General features: G+C 65.5%; 1 protein-coding gene across 10 annotated transcripts in view; it reads right to left on the reverse strand.

Moving 5' to 3' along the window:
• Positions 1-1,981: 1,981 nt before the first annotated feature.
• PLXNB2 (plexin B2) overlaps positions 1,982-20,350 on the reverse strand; it is a 29,911-nt gene continuing 11,542 nt past the window's right edge. For 2 of the 10 annotated variants that reach the window (XM_059937273.1, XM_059937274.1), the window contains 37 exons: positions 19,665-19,717; positions 17,739-17,890; positions 14,726-15,812; positions 14,188-14,370; positions 13,965-14,093; positions 13,335-13,435; positions 13,114-13,240; positions 12,558-12,711; positions 12,009-12,123; positions 11,827-11,935; positions 11,645-11,746; positions 11,094-11,186; positions 10,698-10,779; positions 10,455-10,615; positions 10,191-10,339; positions 9,925-10,033; positions 9,590-9,726; positions 9,227-9,397; positions 8,639-8,807; positions 8,326-8,553; positions 8,014-8,190; positions 7,779-7,918; positions 7,585-7,685; positions 7,218-7,447; positions 6,815-6,996; positions 6,346-6,412; positions 6,038-6,184; positions 5,307-5,463; positions 5,069-5,169; positions 4,905-4,989; positions 4,593-4,747; positions 4,353-4,513; positions 4,123-4,270; positions 3,657-3,721; positions 3,377-3,452; positions 2,952-3,026; positions 1,982-2,864 (listed from right to left, as the gene is read on the reverse strand). In XM_059937273.1, coding sequence (XP_059793256.1) covers positions 2,760-2,864; positions 2,952-3,026; positions 3,377-3,452; positions 3,657-3,721; positions 4,123-4,270; positions 4,353-4,513; positions 4,593-4,747; positions 4,905-4,989; positions 5,069-5,169; positions 5,307-5,463; positions 6,038-6,184; positions 6,346-6,412; positions 6,815-6,996; positions 7,218-7,447; positions 7,585-7,685; positions 7,779-7,918; positions 8,014-8,190; positions 8,326-8,553; positions 8,639-8,807; positions 9,227-9,397; positions 9,590-9,726; positions 9,925-10,033; positions 10,191-10,339; positions 10,455-10,615; positions 10,698-10,779; positions 11,094-11,186; positions 11,645-11,746; positions 11,827-11,935; positions 12,009-12,123; positions 12,558-12,711; positions 13,114-13,240; positions 13,335-13,435; positions 13,965-14,093; positions 14,188-14,370; positions 14,726-15,799 — 5,565 coding nt within the window. In that variant the 5' untranslated portion in view covers positions 15,800-15,812; positions 17,739-17,890; positions 19,665-19,717 and the 3' untranslated portion in view covers positions 1,982-2,759. Of the gene's footprint in view, positions 2,865-2,951; positions 3,027-3,376; positions 3,453-3,656; positions 3,722-4,122; positions 4,271-4,352; positions 4,514-4,592; positions 4,748-4,904; positions 4,990-5,068; positions 5,170-5,306; positions 5,464-6,037; positions 6,185-6,345; positions 6,413-6,814; positions 6,997-7,217; positions 7,448-7,584; positions 7,686-7,778; positions 7,919-8,013; positions 8,191-8,325; positions 8,554-8,638; positions 8,808-9,226; positions 9,398-9,589; positions 9,727-9,924; positions 10,034-10,190; positions 10,340-10,454; positions 10,616-10,697; positions 10,780-11,093; positions 11,187-11,644; positions 11,747-11,826; positions 11,936-12,008; positions 12,124-12,557; positions 12,712-13,113; positions 13,241-13,334; positions 13,436-13,964; positions 14,094-14,187; positions 14,371-14,725; positions 15,813-17,738; positions 17,891-18,248; positions 18,352-19,664; positions 19,718-20,350 lie in introns of those variants that run through there. The other 8 variants (XM_059937277.1, XM_059937279.1, XM_059937282.1 and 5 more) reach the window with 7 other exon arrangements.

Genomic DNA, 20,350 nt, shown 5'->3' on the forward strand with positions numbered 1-20,350 from the left:
ACACTGGTCTCCTGGCTGCACTTCTCCCTGAGGTCAGAACGAGCTTCCTAAAATGCTATCTGGCCCTGTCACAGGGGCCCCATGATTTAGGTGAGGTCTCATGCTCTTAACAAGCAAGTGGGGTGTGGTCCTGGGCTGTTTTCTGCAACTTGGAAGGAAAGGTCATCGAGGTCGCTGGTCACCTCCATCCCTGCATCTCCCCACTCCCACTGCATTGGGAGGAAAGTGGGAAGTGGAAAGTGACAGAAGGTTGGGTCACCCCTTGGTCTGCCAGCCTCCTGACCACTCGAGCTGGCCTGCCCACCCCTGTGCACCCAACATCCATGCCCAGTTTCTTCACTGGCCCCATGAAAGGATGGCCCCTGGATCCCTTCACACTACTGTCCTCCGAGGGGGAAGGGAACTCCACCTGTTGGACCTGCAGCAAAAGGCGGGCTCACTGACTCTTCTCCATTTCATGCCTGGCTGAGGAGAAAGTGGCCCACAGGGGTCCAGTCTAGAAGCCAGGCCTCCAGGTTCCTGCTCCCCCTGCCCCCACTCCCCCAAGCGTGAACACTCCCAGACTATGCCGCCCCTGCTCTGGTTTAGCAGTACCTTGTTCAGATCCCCTGCCCATCTGGGTCTCTGGTCCTGACCATAGTACACTGTCATTTCAGGGGTCCCTGGGGTGGGGGATGTCAGTTGTTTGCCTAGTACCCCTTCCATGTGGGAGATATCCACTCTTGTTCCACGTGGCTCAAAATTGGCTGTCCCTGTACAGAAGTGGCTTATGATCAAGGCCTAGCCCATTGAGACTTCTCAGCCACAATGGTGTGCCCCAAGTGGAGGAGACACAGGCTCGGGTGGCCTGCCACCAGCGTCCCAGGTGTCTGAGAATAAAGTAGCACATGTTGGGAAGAGGGTCAGATAGATGGAACCCAAAGACATGTGAGCACCTGGATCCAGCCATATCTGAAGCTGGACCCCTTCACTTGCCTTTATGGAGCCACTAAATCCCTTTTCTGCTAGGGTTGGTATTCTTGGAACACAAGGGCTCCCTCAAGGAAGGCCCTTTCTGCCCCCTTTACTGCTGTGTCCCCAGTGCCCAGGACAACCCGTGTTGAATGAACGAGTGAGGGGCCCAACACACTGGTGCTGCGTGTGTGTGCACACGTGCATGCCTGTGTGGTCATGGCACGTGTGCTTGATTGGCCACAGAGTAGCGCATCTCATGGCTCCTGCTCTGTGTGCAACACAGGGGTTGGGAGCAGTCTGCCTTCCCCCATCGCCTGCCTCCGGGACAAGCCCCTCCTTCCTACACCAACAAAGGTGCGTCTTGCTCTCAGGTGCCTGGGACCCCAGGAGGAGCTGACCCTAATGGCCCCACAGCCTCGAGCAGGGGGATATACAGGGCCTCCCTCCAGGAACCACCGTGTCCAGTGGGGTCTGCACACAGTAGGGGCTTACTAAACGTGTGCTGGGTGGACCACACCTGTGAGGCACCCCACCTCAGGAAGGAGAAAACAGGTCCCTGAGAGCTCGCGCCACGCCCACCCCTGCCACCAGATGGCGCCCAAGCGGGCCCAATCCGGCACCGCGGGGGGCGGTGCCGCCGCACCGTGCCCTTGGAACCTCCACCTGCTTCAGGGTCACTTTCAGTGCTGGGGTGCACCAGGATGTGCCTCTGGGAGAGGTTCGCACCCAAGCGCTCACCTCCCACCCCTGACCACCATCCTGTCCCGCCGGGGCAGCAGGAAGGCGTGGACTCGGCCGAGCTGATGGCTGTGGACGGGCTGCCTCAGCACACGCAGCAAGCCTGGCCAACAGGAGCCAGGGACTGTGGGGTGGGTGTGCGAGGCCACACGGGCCCACCTTCAGGTGAGCTTCTGGGGCCAGGAGCGCACAGGAAGGGAGGCCGTGGGCAGAACAGGCCCAGTACCAAAACGGGTCAGGGGTGTAGGGACGGCGGGTCGGCAGCCCCGGGAAGAACCCAGCCAACCAGCAGAGTGAAAAAGACAGCTGTATTTCATTGACAATTAACAAGATTTACAAAAAGGGTTGCGGGTGTCCTGGCGGAGCTGCTCCCGGCCCCCCGGACCTGGGCAGGGCCTCCAGGTCAGCCTGTCTGACAGGCCGGGACCCCGACCCCCAGTCTGCTGGGTCCCTTCTGGCCGCCTGGGCCTCGACGTCTGACGTCCAGCTTGACCTCTGAGGTGGGGCCTGCAGCACGGAGTCCCCCGGGAGTGCCAGTGCCCCGCAGGGCAGGCCAGCGAGGTCAGGAAGGCATCGTACCACTTTTCTGCCCCAGTCCAGGCAGGGCAGGCAGACAGAGTCTGGGCACTAGGTCCTGGGGGCCGCGGGCACTCAGACCTCACCCCAAAAGGCCCAACCCAGGTATCTGAGGCGGCTGCTGGTGCCTGGGGAGGGGGGCTGAGGCCCGACTGCCCCCAGCAACCCAGCGTGGCGCCGGGGGCATAAGGCACGTTTTCAAATCGCTCAGGAGGCTTGAAGGAGACACCCCCGATGCTGGTTCTGCAGGAGGGAACTGGTGCTGGTGGCCGCCCGGCACTATTGCTCAGGAGAAGGGTGCTATGAGGCTACAAACGCTGAGGTGGGGGCCCCCCTGCCACGCACACACTCGGAAGCCCGGGGGCTCTTCCTCTGCCAGAGAGAGAAGGGCTGAGTCCTGCCCGCTTGGCCTTGCTCCCCCGGGGCCGCCCAGCACCCGGCAGTGGGTGTCACACACCTGTGTCCCGAGACCGTGACAGCGGAGGTCGGAGTCAGAGGTCCGTGACTTTGTTCTCAAGCGCAGCCGCGATCTGCTGCAGGCGGAAGGCCAGCTGCATCTTCTGGGCGGCGGGATCCTCCTCCAGGGCGTTGATGATCTGAGGAGGGGTCACGTCAGAGCACGGGCCAGGGCTAGGGTTAGGGCTAGGGTGAGCACGGCTGTCCCGGAAGGACCGGACCCCTACCTCGTCGTAGTACTTCTGCGTGTACTGGTAGAGCTGGTGCAGGGCCACGAGGGTGTTCAGGGAGTCCGTGTGCGCCTGGGAGGGTGGCGGAAGGGCTGCGTGACCCACGGGCAGGAGGCTGTCTCCCAGTGGAGCAGGCAGACACGAAGGGTCCCCCCGGTGGTCACGACACGCACAGCCACGGCACACCGCAGACAGAGAGCCTCCCACCCACGCAGACCCATGGCAGGCGGGGCTGGCTCAGAGCTGCTCGCGAGCCCCGCCGCCCCCCACGCCCCCTCGTCTGCGCCTCTCCTTTCTCCCCCGTGGGCACTTCGCCCGCCCCCAGTGCAGTCTCCTGGCCCGCTCAGCAGGGCCTTCCGGGGAGGGGTGGAGGGCTAATCCTGGGGGGCGCTCAGCTTGTGCGTCCCCTGTGCCGCCCTTACCCGGGAAATCTCTGCCAGGTGTGTGTTCATGTCCTGGTCGCTGACCTGCACCATCTGTCTGATCCCCTTGTAGTAGCTGTGGAGGGAGGGGGAGTTACACAGGGTGGGCCGCGGGGGGCGGGTACCGGAACGGGGGGCAGTGGCTCCCAGACACTGGACCCGAAGCTACCCATGGGGCCCTCCTCCTGATCACAGGCCCGCACCGCCCGGGGGCCCCGCTGGGTGGGGGCTGAGGGTGGGCAGCCAGGATCTGGCCTCATGGGGTGGGGGGTGCACTCACTCCTCCACCATCTTCTTATAGGTGGAGATCTCCTTGGCGTAGAGTAGCTTGTTGCTCGGAGAGTCCTGTGGGGGTCGGAGCCAAGTGACACTCAAGCCAAGACACCTGCACGCGCTCAGGATACCCAGAGAAAGAGGGGTATGCGGGGGATGGGGGTCCAACAGCGGTAGCTGCCCTGCCCAGCCACAGACCTGACAGTGTTTTCGTCATTTTGTGATTAATAGTAAAACTCACTTTTTCTCTCTCATGGAAGGGGAAGGAGCTCGGGGTCCCAGGCTGCCACAGGTCCACTGCCCAGGGGGCCTCCCTCCGCCCCAGGTACCCTGCACCTGTCTTTCTACTGAGCTCCAGCCCCTGCTGTGCAAATCCACGCCCCAAACTGACCTCCTCACCTGCATCGCAGCCCCCCTGCCCTGACGCTTCGCGCTGCCAGGAAGCGGGCTGGGCTGCCCGCAGCTGCACTTACGCGGCTCAGCTTGTGCTCTGTGCGTGTGCAGGTGTCCATGAAGGTCTGTGCGATGACCGACAGGGAGGCGTCCACCACCTCGTGGACGTGCACGTCAAAGATGAAATGGGGGTTCTTGAGGATGTTCACCCAGAACCGGAGAGGTAAACTGAGGTGGGACGACAGGGTGTGAGGGGCCGCCGAGGCCTGGAGCAGGGCGGGCGTGGCGGGTGGCGGGACGGAGCCCACACCTGTTGGTCTTCCAGATGTGGATGGTGTCCTCGTCCTTGATGTCATGCTTTTCTGCCTGCTCGTCCAGGAAGTCGAAGAAGTACTTGACTGCGGGCGGCACCGCGTGGCCAGGCGCCAGCACGCTCTGGAAGAAGTTGTCCACGAACTGCTGCAGCGTGCCCTGCGGGGCGGGAGCGGGGTTCAGCGCATCCCACCGGCGCCGTCCCAGGTCTGCCTCCCACACGCCCTCCGCGGCCCACCTTGACTGAGAGCAGGCGGGTCAGGTAGATCTCGGTGATGGCCTTGGTGCGCTCCTTCTCCTTCATGCTGCCACGCTTGGACTTGCCTTCGTCCACCTCGTCTGTTGGCCGCACCAGGTGCCACACCCGGTTCTCCTCCTCCAGGAGGGCGTGGCCTGTGGGGGAGGGGGGCGCTGAAGGACGAGGACCGGAGCCCGGGGCCTGGGTCCCACGCCGGGCTCACAGCTCCCCCCAGATGGCGGCATGGGGCGGACACTGGCTCACGATGCCCTCCAGAGGCCAGAAGGGCCCGGATGAGAGGAAGGCACTCACGCTCCCCAGGCAGGTCCTGCTGGCTGTCCTCAGGCTGCTGGGAGACCCCCACCTTCGACAGGATGAGAGTGGCTCCATCCCGGACCTGGGGAACAGCGTCATGAGGGAGGGCCTCCGGCCCCACTCTCAGCAGGGGGTCCGGCCCGCCCGGCCGCCACACTCACGTTGTAGTGCATCAGCGTGTTGACGCGCTTCCACCGGCCCTCCCGCTGAGAGGTCAGGTCCAGGTCTGACAGGATCTGGGCTGTGGAGCCAGGACGCCACTCTGTGGGAGGACACAGCCCAGCTCCTGGGACCCGGCCACAGCCCACCCCGTCCGGGCTCCCTCTCGCTACCCCCCACCCGACCTGGCCAACCGGGCTCCCACGGGCGCAGAGCCAGGCACACGAGGGTGCTGCTCACCGAGGACCACACTGTCGGCCTTGGGCCAGCGGGAGCAAGGCTGGGTGCGGTACACCTGGTCAATGATCTTCTCCTTGACCTGGGAGATGGTGTCACAGTTGAGGACCTTGACAGGGATGGCGTCGACCCCTTCGTCCTGGACGATCACGCTCACTGTCTGCCAGGGGACACAGAACGAAGGGCCAGCTGGGGAGGGGCCCTCGCCCTCAGTCGCCCCAAACTGGGAGCAGTCTTGGGCCTCCCCCCAGTGGCGACACCCTCAGGTGGAGGAGTGGAGGTGGGGGGTCCTGAGCCCCTTCAGCACCCAGGCCCCACCTTTTCCTGCACGCCGTGGCTCAGCAGGACAGAGGGCAGAGGACTGCTCGCTTCTAGGTATCGTGCAACACACAGGCGTCACGGGCGCACACACCGTGTACCACCGCCACACGCACACGGGTTTACCACCACTCACTTGGTGTGCCCAGGCCCCTCAAACGCCTGCAGCAGGCCCGGGCACCCAGGAGGCAGCTGGCTGGGGGTCATGACACTTAGAGCCTCTCTCCAGTGACCCGTGAGCCTGCTGAGGACCCGTGACCCAGGCCCCTCCCTGAACACGGGTGGGCCCAGCACGGGGAGTGGGTTCTAATGCAAGTCCACGAAGGAGGCGAGTGGCATCAGCCTCTAGTCCTGAGGCTGGCCTGGAAGCCGGCCCCTGAGGTCTCCCAGCAGCCCGCCCAGCCCCGGGGGCTCACCAGGGGCGCGTACTCCACGTCGTCCCCCAGCAGCCCCGTGTCATTGAGGGTATACTTGGCTTTCTTCTGCACAGCGTCCACCGGCCCCTTCTCCACCTGATGCTTGATGGCCTTGAAGAGCTTGTACAGCGGCTCCCCTGCGCTGTCCTAGAGCAACACAGGGCGGCTGAGCCATGGGTGGGACTGATCGTGCCAGGGTGGGAAGCAAACCCGTCCGGGTGGAGCCGGGCCGCAGGGAGGTGGACATCTGGGGGGTACAGCAGCACCTCGTCCCTCCCCACCCCCTGGTAGGGCTGTGTGGAACCCACCTTGAGATACTGGTACAGGCAGATGGACATCCAGTTAGACAGCATCCTCTCCACCACTGTCTCAGACCTGGAGATGCAGAAAGGCCTTGTGTTGAAGGACCCTTTAGTGCCCCTAGGATCAGCTGGGTCTTCCAGGTACCCAGACCACCCTCAGAGCAGCCCAGCCTCCATCCAGGCCAGAGTCTCCGTCAGGCTGTACATTTATAGCCTGCAGTGACCAGTCTCCCAGCCCCCTCAGGGTGGACCTTTCATCTTCCACCCCATCCTACAAAGGGCTGATGACAGGGGGAGCAGTTAAGTGACCAGCAGAGACCACCTGCTAGCAACGACGCGCCCCCCTGCCGTCCCTCCGCCCTACTCACTGGCACTGGCTGTACTTGCTGGCAGACCAGGTGCCTGAACAAGCCTGTGCTGCCCCACTGCCAGCCCCTACCACCCCCCACCGCGGCCTCTGCCCTTCCCCACACACCTGCGCAGCATCAGCTTGGGGTTCTTGGCCACCACATACTGCTCCATGAGCTCCAGGAAGAGCGTGCGCATGATGTCCGTGTAGTACTCCAGCTTCCCGTGCAGCGCCACCGTCAGCAGCGACGCAAAGTAGACCTTGGCGCGGGCCGAGAACTCCCGCTGGTTCTCCAAGGTGTGGATGAACTGTGGGGGAGGCCGGTCAGAGCCCCGCCCCGTCCCGCCCCAGCCCCACCCCAGCCCCACCCACTCGCTCGAGCCCCCGCCCCTCACGGCCCCGCCCCACGCCCAGAGGCCCCGCCCCACACCCCAGAGGCCCCGCCCCTCCCCAGCCCCACCCGCTCGCTCGCTCGCGCCCCGCCCCCTCACGGCCCCGCCCCACGTCCCAGAGGCCCCGCCCCGCTCACGTTGATGAGGAAGCACTTGCTGTTGAGCAGGTTGGAGAACTGGTTGAGCGCCTGCTCCACTAAGGGCCGCCGTGACTCAGGGATGTCCAGCTTGCCCGTGATCATCACGTCCTTGTCGCCGTCCTTCGAGGGCAGGAAGAAGACGCGGTCGGTGTAGGTCTTGTAGTCCAGCACGGGGATGCCTGCCTCGTGCACGTCGTTGGTCTGGTCCTCCATCTCAATCATCAGGTCTGCAGGGAGGTCGGGGTGAGGCATCCGCCGCTGGCAGCCCGCCCTCCTCCGTCCCTCCCTCCGTCCCTCCCTCCGTCCCTCCCAATGCAGCCTCTTCCAAGCCCTCCTCCCCCAGGACCTGCAGGGCGGCCCCTACCTGTGAACTCCTTCTTGCAGCGGTCACGCACGCTCTCCTCCAAGCCCTCCAGCTGGGACTTGATCTTCTCATACTCGCGCTCTGCCTGTTGGCTCTTCCTCCTGGGGGCACAGGGAAGCTCCTGGGACCTGGCCGGGGTTGTGCTGGCCGGTGGGTATGGCCAAGGGGCTGAGGCTGCCGGGGGAGGGGCTCACCAGTAGCAGTAGACAGACACAGCGATGACAGCCACCATGGGCACGATGACCAGCGGCAGGATGAGGCTGAGCGGCACGTCACTCACACGCGTGTCATACTCCACGCGGCCCAGCACCCACTCCCGGGAGCCAAACTTCACCTGCGTGGAGAGGCGGACTCAGCAAGGACAGGTGTGTGGCCAAGACCAGGAGAGCCCGGTGCCTTGTCCCCTCCCTGCCCCCACCCTACACGCACAATGAACTCAGGCAGGTTGTGGGTCGTGTCCCGCTTCTGCCGCCGCTTGGGAGGGGGCTGCACCTCTGGGGGCTCACAGTACAGATCGGTCTCCGTCAGTGTCTTCATGATGCACCGCTCAGCACCCACGAAGGCCTCGGCCTCGTGAATCGTCATCGCCTTGTTCAGATTCGTGCCCTGGGGGGCGGGGGATGGGGTCACAGTGCCCAGGAGGGGTTCAGGGATGCCCCGACCGGCTCAGCCCAGATCTTGGGCTGCTCCCCTACACGCACCCACTCAGGACCTGACCCCCGGGGTTGCACAGGTCCTCACCCGCGCGTGAATGAGCTTGTTGACCTGCTTCTTGACGCCCCCTGTGAAGTTCTCGAAGGTGGGGTCGGCGACGTACTCAAAGGCACCAGCCTCAGTCCTGAGCAGGGCTTGGTGCCCATCCATCTGAATGAGCGCTGTGAGGTTGTAGGCCTCGGGCTCCTCGGGGACGGCCGGGGACAAGAACACGACCTTGGAGTCACTGCAGAACACGTACTCCCTGCCCACGACCTGGGAGCCGAGGCAGGACCGTTAGGCCACTTGGCACAGGCTGCATCCTGCCCTGGCGTGTCCCCAGCAGCGGGCACCGACTGACCGTCACGGGCTGCAGGGGTCCGGCCTCCCGCCGCCGCCTCCAGGACTGCAGAGGCTCGGCTATGACCACCATGGCGAATTTCTGGATCAGGCTGAAGCCCTGTCCTGTGACGTTGATGCTCCGGCCACCACTGGGGGGCAGGGAGGGGATGGTGCCTGAGTGGGCACACCTGGGCAAGGGAGGTGCCCAGCCAGCTCCAGAGCAGGTGCCCTGCAAGGCTGTGTCCCCGACCCCACCCTGCTTTTGGATACTCTTGCAGGTGTGTGCAAGCACAGGCCTGCTGCAATAGCAGAGGCGGTGGGGTGGGGGGGTGTGCTCAGAGCACGTGACTGAGCACCACCACCCTGGATTGTCAGAAGCAGGGCCGGGCTGGGTGGCGGGGGGAGGTGGAGGCGGTATGTCGGGCCTGCCCGACCTGGGGATACAGTGGGGATTTTTGGAGGCCTCCTTCTGTCACCCAGACCAGCTCTGCCATATCCTCACAAGCCCAGTGAGAAGAGGGCACCTGGGAAATAGCTAGATGGGGTGGGTGTGGCCAGCAGTGTGGGAGTGGGGGGCACCTGCCACAGCGGGAGGAAGAGGTCACACCTGACAAAGCTTCGCAGCGGCTCGAAGGCCCGCAGTACTGGGTTCTCACGGTAGGTGAAGGTGACGCCAGGGCTGGGCACTTCAGAGCCCCCATAGAAAATCTTTAGGGACAGCTCTCCCGGAACCGCCTGGGGGCCGGTGACACACTGAAGCTGTGCCCCAAACTGCGTCCTGGGGGTGGGGATTGCCAGTCAATGTCAACCCCACCCTGGGACCACCCGCAGCCCCAGGCCAGTGGGTCAATGGGTCTGGTTGGTTCCACTGCCCCCTCCAGGATAGACACAGGGTCACGGCCAGAGGGCCCTCACCCTGTCCCCAGGACCAGGGCAGACCAGGATTTGGCGGCCTGTGGGTGACACCCACACTTTACAAGGGATGTCATTGAGGGTCACCCGCATGTCTTCCTCAGAGCCTGTGTCCAGGTGGGTGCCATTGATGGTCAACGTGGTGCCGCCCGCCTGTGGCCCCTGCTTTGGCTCCACGCTGAGAGGCTGGGGCTGCTAGAAGAGGAGCGGGGGCATTTGACTCAGGGCTGGGGCGGCAGGGCTGTGGTCCTCCCTCCCGGGCCTCTCCTGGGCCATGACCATTGTCAGAAAGAGGCAGGGGCACAGCCTCGCCTCACCCCGAGTCAGCACGTGGCTCCCCAGATCCCACCCACATCTGTCCTGACCTGCAAGAGCCACCTGCCAGGTGCTTACCTGATAGGTGAATTGGACATGGGGAGGCGAATGGCCGAGCTTCCCGCTGATGTCCACCTCGACGCCCCCGGTGAAGGGCGCCTCTGCAGCCTCGATGGTGCACACGATCCTGCGTGGGTGGCAGGCAGGTGGGCACACTCTGTGGGTGTGCAAGCCCTGGGCACCCACGCACACCTGGACCGTGTCCTTCCTCTCCATCCCCCCAGTCCCCTGGCCCCCCAGGGTAGGGCCTGGCCCAGCTCTGAGGGCCCAGGTTGCCCACTCACCGGGTGGACACGGAGTACCGTTCTGGCTCAAAGGCACAGTTCTGGCCAGCCACGGTGACCCTCTTCACGTCGTCTGCTCTGACCCCCAGATTTGACCCAAGGATGGTGATGCGAATGCCTCCGCCGAGCGGACCAGTCTCAGGCTGGATCTGAAATTGGCAGAGCCCGGCTGACCTGGCAGCTTGGGCAGGCCAGGCTGCGCAGCTGGTCCAGGGCTGGGCTGCAGTCCCCCCTGTCAGGGAGGTGGGGGGTAAGGGGGCTTACCCTGGTGATGACGGGCGGTGGGCACTCGGAGGTGGCGTTACCACACAGGGCCGCGTACACACACCTGCTCTGCCCGCTGCACCACACGCACTTGTAGGCAGGGTCAGCGGCCAGGCACAGGCTGCAGTCGCTGCGGCCGAAGGAGCAGTTGTAGAGGGTCACTGCGGAGGGAGAAGCTGGCCGTCGGCAGGGCCGCCCTGCTCCCCTTGCCCGCCCACCAGCCCAGCTGCCCACCCCGCCCACCTTGGAGCCGGCTGTCAATATTCTTGCCGTAGGACTTGACATACAGATGCAGGGGCAGCGTCTCGTTGGCATCGTGGGAGAGCTGGGGGCACACAGGGACACGCTGCACCCCCGACTCCCACCCGAGCCCCCGAGGGTGACCACCGTGTGTCCCCTCACAGCCGACGGGCAGCAAGGGGAGGCCTCCAGGTCTAGAAGCTGGAGGCTCAGAGACGGAGGATGACTTGGATTCCAGGGAGACAGGAGGCCCAGGGATGCTCTGAGATGCTTCCTCAGCAGGGCAGGTGGTGAGCCTGCCCCCGCCCCACCCCTCAAGCCCCGGAGGTAACTGGGCTGCCCCCGCAGGGCCAGCCCTCGGGGTCCACCAGCCTGGCCCGCCCACCCCGGGAGGCATACCTTTGGGGTCCGAAAGGAGAAGGTTCCTTGCTCCTGTGTGCTGACTGGCTCCTCAAACTTGAGCAGGTCACTGCCCACGTGCAGGGAGGAGCCCTGCCAGACAGGCCAGTCAGGATACCCGAGGCGGGCCAGCCCGTCCCACATGCCCGCCCTGGGCCCCGGTGCCTGCCGTGCCCCACACAGCTCCCGGGCCAGCTTGGGCACCCCCATCCCAACTGACACCCGGCCACTCACAGACAGGCCCCGCCACGGTCAACACCTGGACTCACCGCCCTGCTGCCTCCTGAGCGGCACTGGGCTGCCCAGCCCCTGCACACCCTAAACCCTCGAGGCCCGTCCAGACGTCCCCACGTCCACCCTGACCCCTCTGCCTCCTTCACGTGCTGGGCCCTGAGCCGCAGAAGGCTGGATGGGCCCTGGCGCTCAGCTTCTGGTCTGCAGGAGGATGGCTCTGAACAAGCCTATGCCTCTCCACCAGCCATCATGGCCCCTGCTGGGACCCCCCAGGCCTGATCTCACCGGTTAGCCAGGGCCCCGCAAGCCCCCCGCACCTTCACCGTGTCCAGGTTCTTGCCCTGGAAGGTCACAGCCGTCTCGTGGTTCATGGGGATGACCATCGGGCTGGGGTTCAGGAACTGGGGGCAGTCGTCCTCCTGGGGAGGGCAGGGCTGGTCAGGTGCGGCCTGGCCTCAGCCGAGCAGCCTGGCCCCCGCGTGCCCTCACGGCCCCTCACCATGTGGGCACGGACGATGCCGTCCTCAGGGTTGGGCGAGGCCTCCCGACACTCGTGGTAGCGCAGGTCCCACTGGCAGGTCCAGCGGTTGCTGGCACAGGAGATGCACCTGGGGGAGAGGGTGGTGAGGAGTGTGGGGTCCGCAGCGGGGGCTGGGAGGGACAGACAGGGGCTGCACTCACGGCAGGTTCTCCTCCAGGCTCATGGCCACTCGGCAGTCGTAGAAGGGGTACAGGTGGGAGGTCAGGAAGACGTCGCCACGTTTGAAGAGGAGCTGGATGGTCACAGCCACGTGATCTGTGGACAGCAGATGGGGACAGCGTCAGGGGGGCTGCAGGACGCAGGGGGAGGCTGGCTCGGGTTGGGGGGGAACAGGAAGCCGGAACTGGGCCCCCCCGGCCCCAACTCCTCCTTCCGTCAGAGCTCCCCACAGGCGACCCAGCAGAGAACGGGAGGCCGCGTGTGGGGACCCTGGTCTGAGCGGGGCCCCCGCAGGGCTCAGCAGGACCCGCCGCCGCTATCAGATCTCGGCTCGTGTGTCGCTCCCCAGGGCTCTGCGCTGCTGGGCCCTCTCTCTGTCCCTGCAGGCACCGAGGGCCGTGGTTCCTGGGCGTCTGGGCCAGAGCGCCTGCCAGGTCCCAGCCACGTCACCGCGTGGCCCCCACCTTCACCAGTGAGCCGTCCTCCGCTGGCCCCGAATGCTCAGGGGACAGGCTCGGGCGGGGCCTCACCCTGGCCAGGCGGTGTGCTGGGGATGCTGCTTGGGGAGTTGCAGACCACGGCGCCCCCTTGCATGCTCGCCACGTGAGGCGGTGATTCACCGAAGAGGCACAGCAGCTTGTCCTCCTCGCTCAGGGCCGGGAGCGGACTGACGGTCAGGTGCACCTGCGGAAGGGCCACTCAGCTCACAGCAGGACTCCTCTGCCCAGCCTCAGGGTGCAGGCAACCTCCCGCCCCCGCCCTGAGCCCCGGTCCTCTGGCCGTTCTCTGGCCGCCCTCCTGTATGTGTACACCCGCCCCCTGGAGAACCCTCTAGAACCTGGCTCCATTTCATCTGAATGGGCCCCTCTGTGGTCACCTAAGCCGCTCCTGGGACAGGGCCTGGGTCTGCCCTGGATTCTCAGGAGCCCCTCGGATCAAAGGGGCCAGGGGACCCAACAAAGGCTGGGGTCCCTGTCCCCAGGTTCAGCACCGCCGTCCAGGCCAGGAGCAAGATACTACGCAGGTCTCCTGACGTCCCCACAGCCCCAGGCCAGCAGCGGCCCTGCCTCCACCCTCACCACACACCTCTCCCTGGGCCCGGCGGCTCATGTTCTGCGGCTGGGCCTCGGTGACGGCCACGCAGGACTCGCTGCGGCTCCACAGCCAGTGGCCACTCTCTTCGGCCCGCGGGCACTCGGCCCTCCTGGTGCATCTGCGGGGGCAGGGGGCACCCGTCAGCCCTCAGGGTGGGGCGGCACCCCCAGACCCAGGCTGGGGACGAGCCCCCCAGACTCCCGGGTGCTCACCGTCCCTCGACGACGCACCAGCCGCAATAGGGGTCCTGTGAGCTGCGGCAGTGGGCGCAGGTGGAAAAGCTCTCACACTCCTGCACGGGGAGCCGGAACACCTGGGGGCACCGGGGCGGTGAGCGGGACTACGGCCACCACAGCAGCCACAAAGGACCTTGCTCAGACGCCAAACCTTCCTGGGATTGCCAGCTTGATCCTACCTTTACCCCTAAGCCTTAGAAGCCTCAACACAACTCGAGGCTGGGCAGTGAGGGCTCCAGGCAGCAGCGGCTGGCCAGGCTCTGTGGGACCCGGCCGGGAGGCTGGACCTGACCCAGGATCAGGTGGCACAGGATCCCAGGGCCCGTGTCCCCCACCGTCTGAGCTCACAGAAGCTGCCTGGGGCCCCTCGCCTCCCTGTTTGCACTTGGGGAAGGCCCACTTAGAGCACTGACCCTCTGGTCAGGAGGGGCCCAAGGCCGGGCCAGAGACACAGAAGAGAGAGAAACGGTTTCAAAGACGGGAAAGGTGCTCGAGAGACACTGTCAGGACCCAAGGAGATGCGAGCTGGCCCCCCTCCCAGCATGCTCTGTGTGTCTCTAGGGGCTGGACTACCAAGGCCCCTCCTCCCAGGCTCCACAGGCCAACCTTGTCCTGGGTCATGGCGTACAGACTGGCCCGGTCTGCGGCCAGCACCAGGTCCCTCTTGATTCTCTTGTTGATCTCCACAAGGACAGAGCCATACTCTGCAGAGCTGCCATCTGGAGCGAGGTACACCTGTGGGCACGAGGGCAGGTGCATGGTGAGGGCAGGGGGCCTCATGTACTGAGGTCCCCTCCGGAAACCACCCTGCCCCAGCCCTGGGCCTCACCTTGAGGACCCGGCCGTCCGAGGTGCCCAGGAAGGCGATGGTGTGGCCATTCTCGGTCGTCACTGTCACAGCTGTCAGGTTCAGGCCTCCACGGTGCAGCACGGCTATGGCTGAGAGTCCGTCTCGGCTGCCCAGCGGGTAGGGCAGGTGCTCCGAGCCACACGGGAAACTCTCGCTGGCACCCTATGGACCATGGCATCAACGGTGGGTGCAGACCCCCGCCCGAGGCCTCTCCCCACCACGGCTCCCAGCACTCGTGGCCCTACACATGTCCCCCAGAACCGGCCCAGGCAGGCAGGGCCCCTACCCACATGCTCACTGCTCCAAAACCCAACGCCCAGCGTGGCTGACACCTGGGAGAAGTGGCACCCACATCTCACGCTGACCTGCCCGCAGGGACACCACACACACACACACACACACACACACACACACGGCCTTCACAAGCAGGTGGGACATGGACACGGCAAGCAGTGCCACGCGCAGACCCACACGCGTGTGGTCTAAGCCCGTGGGAGAACGTGCTGAGGCCACGTACCGACCCGTGGCCACCACACTGGATCTCGCCGTGGAAGGGCTTGTAGAAGGTGTCCCGGCCTGCCTCCCGGGTGCCCGTGTAGCAGGCGTCGCGGTTGGCCTCCATCTTGTTGTGGACCTCGTCCAGCGGGAACAGGCAGAGGCCCGCCCGTGGCCCCCCGCCGCCCCGGCCATCTGTGCTGAAGACAGTATACAGCACCCCAGTGGCGCCTGGCCGGGCCACGGAGGCCGCCAGGCAGGTGCCGAAGGCGGGGACCCGGGTGTCGCCGGGGCCCAGGCAGTGCAGGTCCACCTCCAGGTAGGAGTAGTAGAACGGGTCGTGCTTGCACATACGCGCCAGCAGCGTGCGGTTCCGGGCCGGGTGCTTGTCCTGCTGATTGAAGACGAAGAAGACGTAGGGGCCGTCCTCGAAGGCAGCCACGAACTGCTGTGTGTTTGTGGACAGGTAGCCGGCCTTGTAGGTGGCGTGGTCCGTGTAGGCCTCGAAGGCCTCCCTGCCCTCGGTCCGGTCCAGCAGGCGCGTGCTCACGATGATGCCGTTGTCATGGGGCCCGTTGCCCTTGCCCACAAAGAGCACGTGCTCGCCGCTCGGGCCCGCGGTGCTCACCAGCCCCACAGTGGCCACGCTCTTGTCGTTGCTGGCCACGAAGGACTTCTCGCCGCTGCCGTCCTCGTAGAAGAGGAGCGTGGAGATATTGCTCAGGGAGCGCAGGGCGCAAATGCCCTTGAAGAGGCTGCCGCACTCGATGAGGCGGTTCCGGGACCAGTCAAGCAGCAGCAGCTGGTTGACGTTGTCAGTCTGCACGGCCTCGTGGCACTGGCTCGCCTCGATGGGCGGCGTGCACTTCTGGTTGTCCAGGGCCGGGCCCGTGGCCGCCCGCTGCTCCAGCTGCAGGTCGGCGCTCAGCTGGTAGAGCGCGTTCACCGCCCCCACGTACACCACGCCCGACACCTCATCCACCACCAGGTGGTTCAGCTCCGTTTCGCTGCGGAAGAAGTCCAGCTTGCGGGACCGCAGGCTCACACTTGTGCCCACCAGGCCGAAGAGGGTCAGGGTCCAGAGCTGCAGCGCCATTGCCCCCGGCACCCTGTGGGAAGAGAGGAGGGTCAGGGGAGCCCCAGCCTGGAGGACCCACCCCACCCACAGGAAGCCCCCGGTGCCTGACCCTGCCCAGCCCGCCTGAGCCCCCGATCCCTTCCCTGCCTTCCCACCCATCTGGCCAGACACACCCACTCTCATCTCCAAGGAGATCATCTCCGGCCCTCCTCAAGAAGGAGCACCTGTAACCTAACCGCTGACAGGCCAGGCCACCAGCACTGCAGCTCCAGGCCTGGGTGCAGCCGCCCCCCGAGGACTGCGCCCTGGCCTCTGCCCCCAAGTTCCCAAAGCACCTTTAGGCCCACCTCCAAGGCAACAGAGCACCTCCTCCAGAAAGTCTCCCAGACACTCACGCGTGTGCCCACCCTCACATCCCATGACCCCAAGAGCTCCAGGTGGTCTGGGAGGCGCCGCCCCCAGACCACACTCTCCAGAGCACAGACCCAAGCTGACCGACAGGCCCTGAACATGCAAACAGGTGGGCCACACGCCTGTTCTATGCCTGACTCTCGGCACACGGTGTAATCTGACGGGAAACAGCAGAGCCACTGGTGGGCCTGCCTCCCCACCCCCTCCCCAAGCCTTCCGGACCCTCCCTCCAACCCCCCTTCCCCTGCTGAACCAGCAGGAGGGCCCCAGCAATCCACCCGCCCTGCCTGTGCCCCGCCCAGGGCAGACCCTCGGACGCAGGCACGCCAGAGGAGGTCCTGGGAGGGGGTTCTGGGGTCCACCGGGTCTCTGAGGGGGGACCCCGGAGGCCGCGGGGGGTGCTGCGTGCAGGGCAAGGGCAGGCCACGTCAGGGTGCGGGTGTCCGTCCGAGCACACACACGTCCCTGCGTATGTGTGCGCGCCCGTGCGTGTCTCTGGGTGTATGGGGGCAAGCTGCTAAGGCCAAGGGTGGGCTCAGGGTCCCCAACATGGAGGCCTCTCCCACCTTGGGGTGGTCCAGCACGAACGCCACCCTCGGGACCCTGATCAGAATCCCCTGAAGTGGTCTTGGCCGCCACCCCCACCGGCCACCCTCTCACAATCTGTGCGTGAGCCCTCACTCCTGGGCCCGCTGGAACCTTCCCTGAGGGGGCCTGTGCCCGGCAGGACATTTAGGGCAGCTGTCCATGCCACGTGGCCGAGTGGAGACTGACCCCAACGGCAGAGGGTCATGAGGGGCTCAGGCCCTGGCCTCCCAGACTCCCCCCATGGCCCGCTGCACCTCTACAGAGGAGCTGACATGCCCCCTACGGCCACCTCAAACACCTGGATATGCTCTCATTCCCTCAAGAAACAATTACTTTTCTGCGCCCATTTGACAGCCTGCCCTGCCCTGCTCTACGTCCTTCTCCTCCAGGAAGGCAGGAGGCTGTCTGCTCTGCTCCATGGCCAGGGGAGACGTTTCTTTGGGGGCACTGGTTTTGCGCAAAGCTGTGTTGACTGGAATAGGGTGGCTTCTTCTCACGAACCCTGTGATTCCCACATCAAGCCAGCTTCCATCCTTGCCTGAGCCGCTAGGAAGCCCCCCGGCCAGGCTGCGGCTCTTCTCCATCCCCCACTGCACCCCTCTGTTCTGAGTCTCCACAACATTCCTCAAGCCCCTCGAGGAAGCGTAACCAAGAAGCAACCAAGTGACAAAGCCCTCTGCACCCCAGAATCACCACAGGGCACTGGCAGGGGCAAGTCTCAGGACTGGGGAAGGTGCCCCTCAGCTGTGCACTGAAGCACAGAAGCCCCTTGCTCTGGAGGGCTCAGTCCCTGCCGGGCCCCTGGGGACCCCACAGGCCTCCTCACAAGCTGCTGGGAGAGGAGCCACCCACAGGCTGGCTTGACAGTGTCCAGGAGACAGTAGGGACCTGGGAACGAGGTGAAAATGGCCTAAGAGAAGGCGGTGGGATGAGGAGAGAGGGTGACCCCAGGCCGCACCAAGACGAGGTGATCAGGCTGGGGAGGAGATGGTGCCTTTGGTCAAAGACAGGAAGAGTTCACAGGACCGCGGGCAGGCTGGGCAGATCCTGGGCGGAGGCGGGCCCCTGCCACCGCAGACTCCGCTCGGCTCCGCGGACAACTGACGCCGTCTAGGGGAGAGGAGGGCGCAGTTCAGAAGATCCCCAGGCTGGAGCTGGGACGCCCGCGACGCCAGGACTGCACAGAACCGGGAGCACCAGGAGAGGCCCCGGGCACTCAGGCACCCTCTGGTACCTTTGCCCAGGGCCCGGGGAGAGGGGGCGGGGAAGGGCAAGGCTGGAGGGCCCCGCCCCCCGCCGCCCCTCCCCCGCCGCCCAAGCGTCCCGGCCGCCCCGCCCCCGCGCTCGCTGGCTCGCCCGCCGCGGCCCAAAGTCCGCTCCCCGGCGCCGCGGAGGCGGGGGGCGTCCAGGCCCCTCGGCCTCGAGCCCAGGCTGGCCCTCCCCCCCTCCCCGCCCCGGCCCCGCTCACCCGAGTCCCCGCCGCGACCCTGGTCCCGCTCGGCTTTGGCGGCGGCTGCGGCTCCGGCCAAGGGCCGCCGCGGCAAGCGGGGAATGAATGGAATGTTCCCGGAGCCCAGGGAGGGAGCGGGCGGGCGGGGGCGGACCTGCGGGCGCGGACGGACGGGCGGGCGGGCGGGGGCGGAGCCGCGGCCGGAGCTGGAGCCGCCCGAGCCCAGGCCACCCCTGGAAGCAGGCCCCCTGGTCCCCGATGGACCCGTGTCCAGGCCCCTCTGCCGGCCGGCAGCGCGCCTAGGACTTGAACCCAGAACCGACCAAGCGGGGGAACTCCTGGGGCGCCCCCCCACTTCTGAAAGAGCTTTGCTGTGACCCTGAGCCCTGCCTCAGTCCTGAGCTCACAGACATGACAGGACCCAGGAGATGGGAGGGTCACAGTGCATAAAAAAGAATGCTTTGGTCTCCCTCTGGTTAATGTTCACTTGACTGAGCCCCTGGGGCAGAAGCCCAGCCCTGTCCTCGGCCCCAGGGGCCCCCAGGGCTGGCACACCAGAAGTGCCCCGTGAAAGCCACGTGCGCGGTCACCGAGCGGGACCAGGTCTTGACTGGCCCAGATACTGTGCTGCTGCCCCTGCCCCGCCCCCACTCGAGCAGGCCAGGGCCAGACCTGGGCTCCCTGCCCCAGGACCCCTCTAGGTGGTGGGCAGAGTGAGCCTCAAGTCCGAGGGTTCCAAGGGCCCCTCACGCTGAGCGCAGGTCACACGGTCTGGCAGGAGGGACTTGGGTGACAATGATAGGCAGCAGCTCCCTCCACTTCCTGGACAAACAAAGCCTCAGGTGACCTGCCTGGCCAGGCCCACAGGGGCAAAGGGTGAACCACCTGACCAGAGGCAGCGCTCAGGCCGGCCTCGCGGGAGGTGCCAGGCACAGCCGGCAAAGCTTCCTGCGGCTGGCGTTCCTGGAACGGGCGCTTCCTGTTTTGAAGGCAGCCTGGGACCCCCCGCTTGCTCACCGGGCCAGCGGGGATTTCCTCAGGGGCATCAGACGCCTCTTCCTGGCCGAAGCCCGGAGGTGCACTTCCAAGAAGTCGCACAAACTCCAGCCCGCTGCTGGCCAGGAAAGCGTCTGGACAGGCGCCCCCTCCCCCAGCCCAAATTCCCAGCCCTAACGTTCCAGATTCCAGCACTGCAGTCAGCGCCAAAACACCGCCCCAGTCTCGCAGCAGAGCCCACCCCTCCCAAGCAAATCCTGGTCCCCCCATCAGAGAACTGGGGGGCCTGGCAGCGGCCCCCACAGCTAGGGCACCTGGGGTCGGGCAGACGTTTGCACACCGCGCCCGGCCGGAGCAGAGCCTTGGGGACACCACACGCCTTCACTGCGTGGCTGTGGCCCCCCTGCCTTCCCCTGCTGGTGCCCAGCCCTCACTCACCCAGGCTCCAGTGGTCCAGCTCAGTCTCTGCTCCAGGCCAGCATGGAGATCCTCTAGGAAGCAAAGGAGAGACAGTGGTCTCACCACAAGCCTGGCCCCTGCCTCATCTCTCCTCTGCTCCACATCTGGGGGGGCGAGGAACAGCCCATGGGACCCCAGCTGGCCTCTGCCACCCTGGAGCAGGAGAACCTCAACTCCAGCCTCCTCCACCCCGCCCTCACAGCCCCTCCCTCAGACACTGGCCTCCCAGCCCCTAGCCCAGCACGCCAGTTCACACATGTCCACTTGGTGTGTATGCCTGACACCGCCCCTCTTGCCTCTGCTCAAAACAGGCAGAGGGAATTCCCTGGCAGTCCAGTGGTTAGGACTCTGCACTTTCACTGCCAAGGGCCTGGGTTCAATTCTTGGTCGGGGAACTAAGATTCTGCAAGCTGCGCTGAACAGGAGGAAGAAAAAAAAGGAAGAAAAAAAAGAGGAAGAAAAGAGCAGTGAACAGCTTCTCATTAAGTCTCTTGGTACTGTCTGTTTATTAAACTAGGTAAATATATTACTTTGATTAAAATTAAACTTGTGGGGCTTCCCTGGTGGCACAGTGGTTGAGAATCTGCCTGCTAATGCAGGGGACACGGGTTCGAGCCCTGGTCTGGGAGGATCCCACATGCCGCAGAGCAGCTGGGCCCGTGAGC

Source organism: Balaenoptera ricei, chromosome 10, assembly GCF_028023285.1.
Source record: "Balaenoptera ricei isolate mBalRic1 chromosome 10, mBalRic1.hap2, whole genome shotgun sequence".
NCBI classification, from domain to species: domain Eukaryota; kingdom Metazoa; phylum Chordata; class Mammalia; order Artiodactyla; family Balaenopteridae; genus Balaenoptera; species Balaenoptera ricei.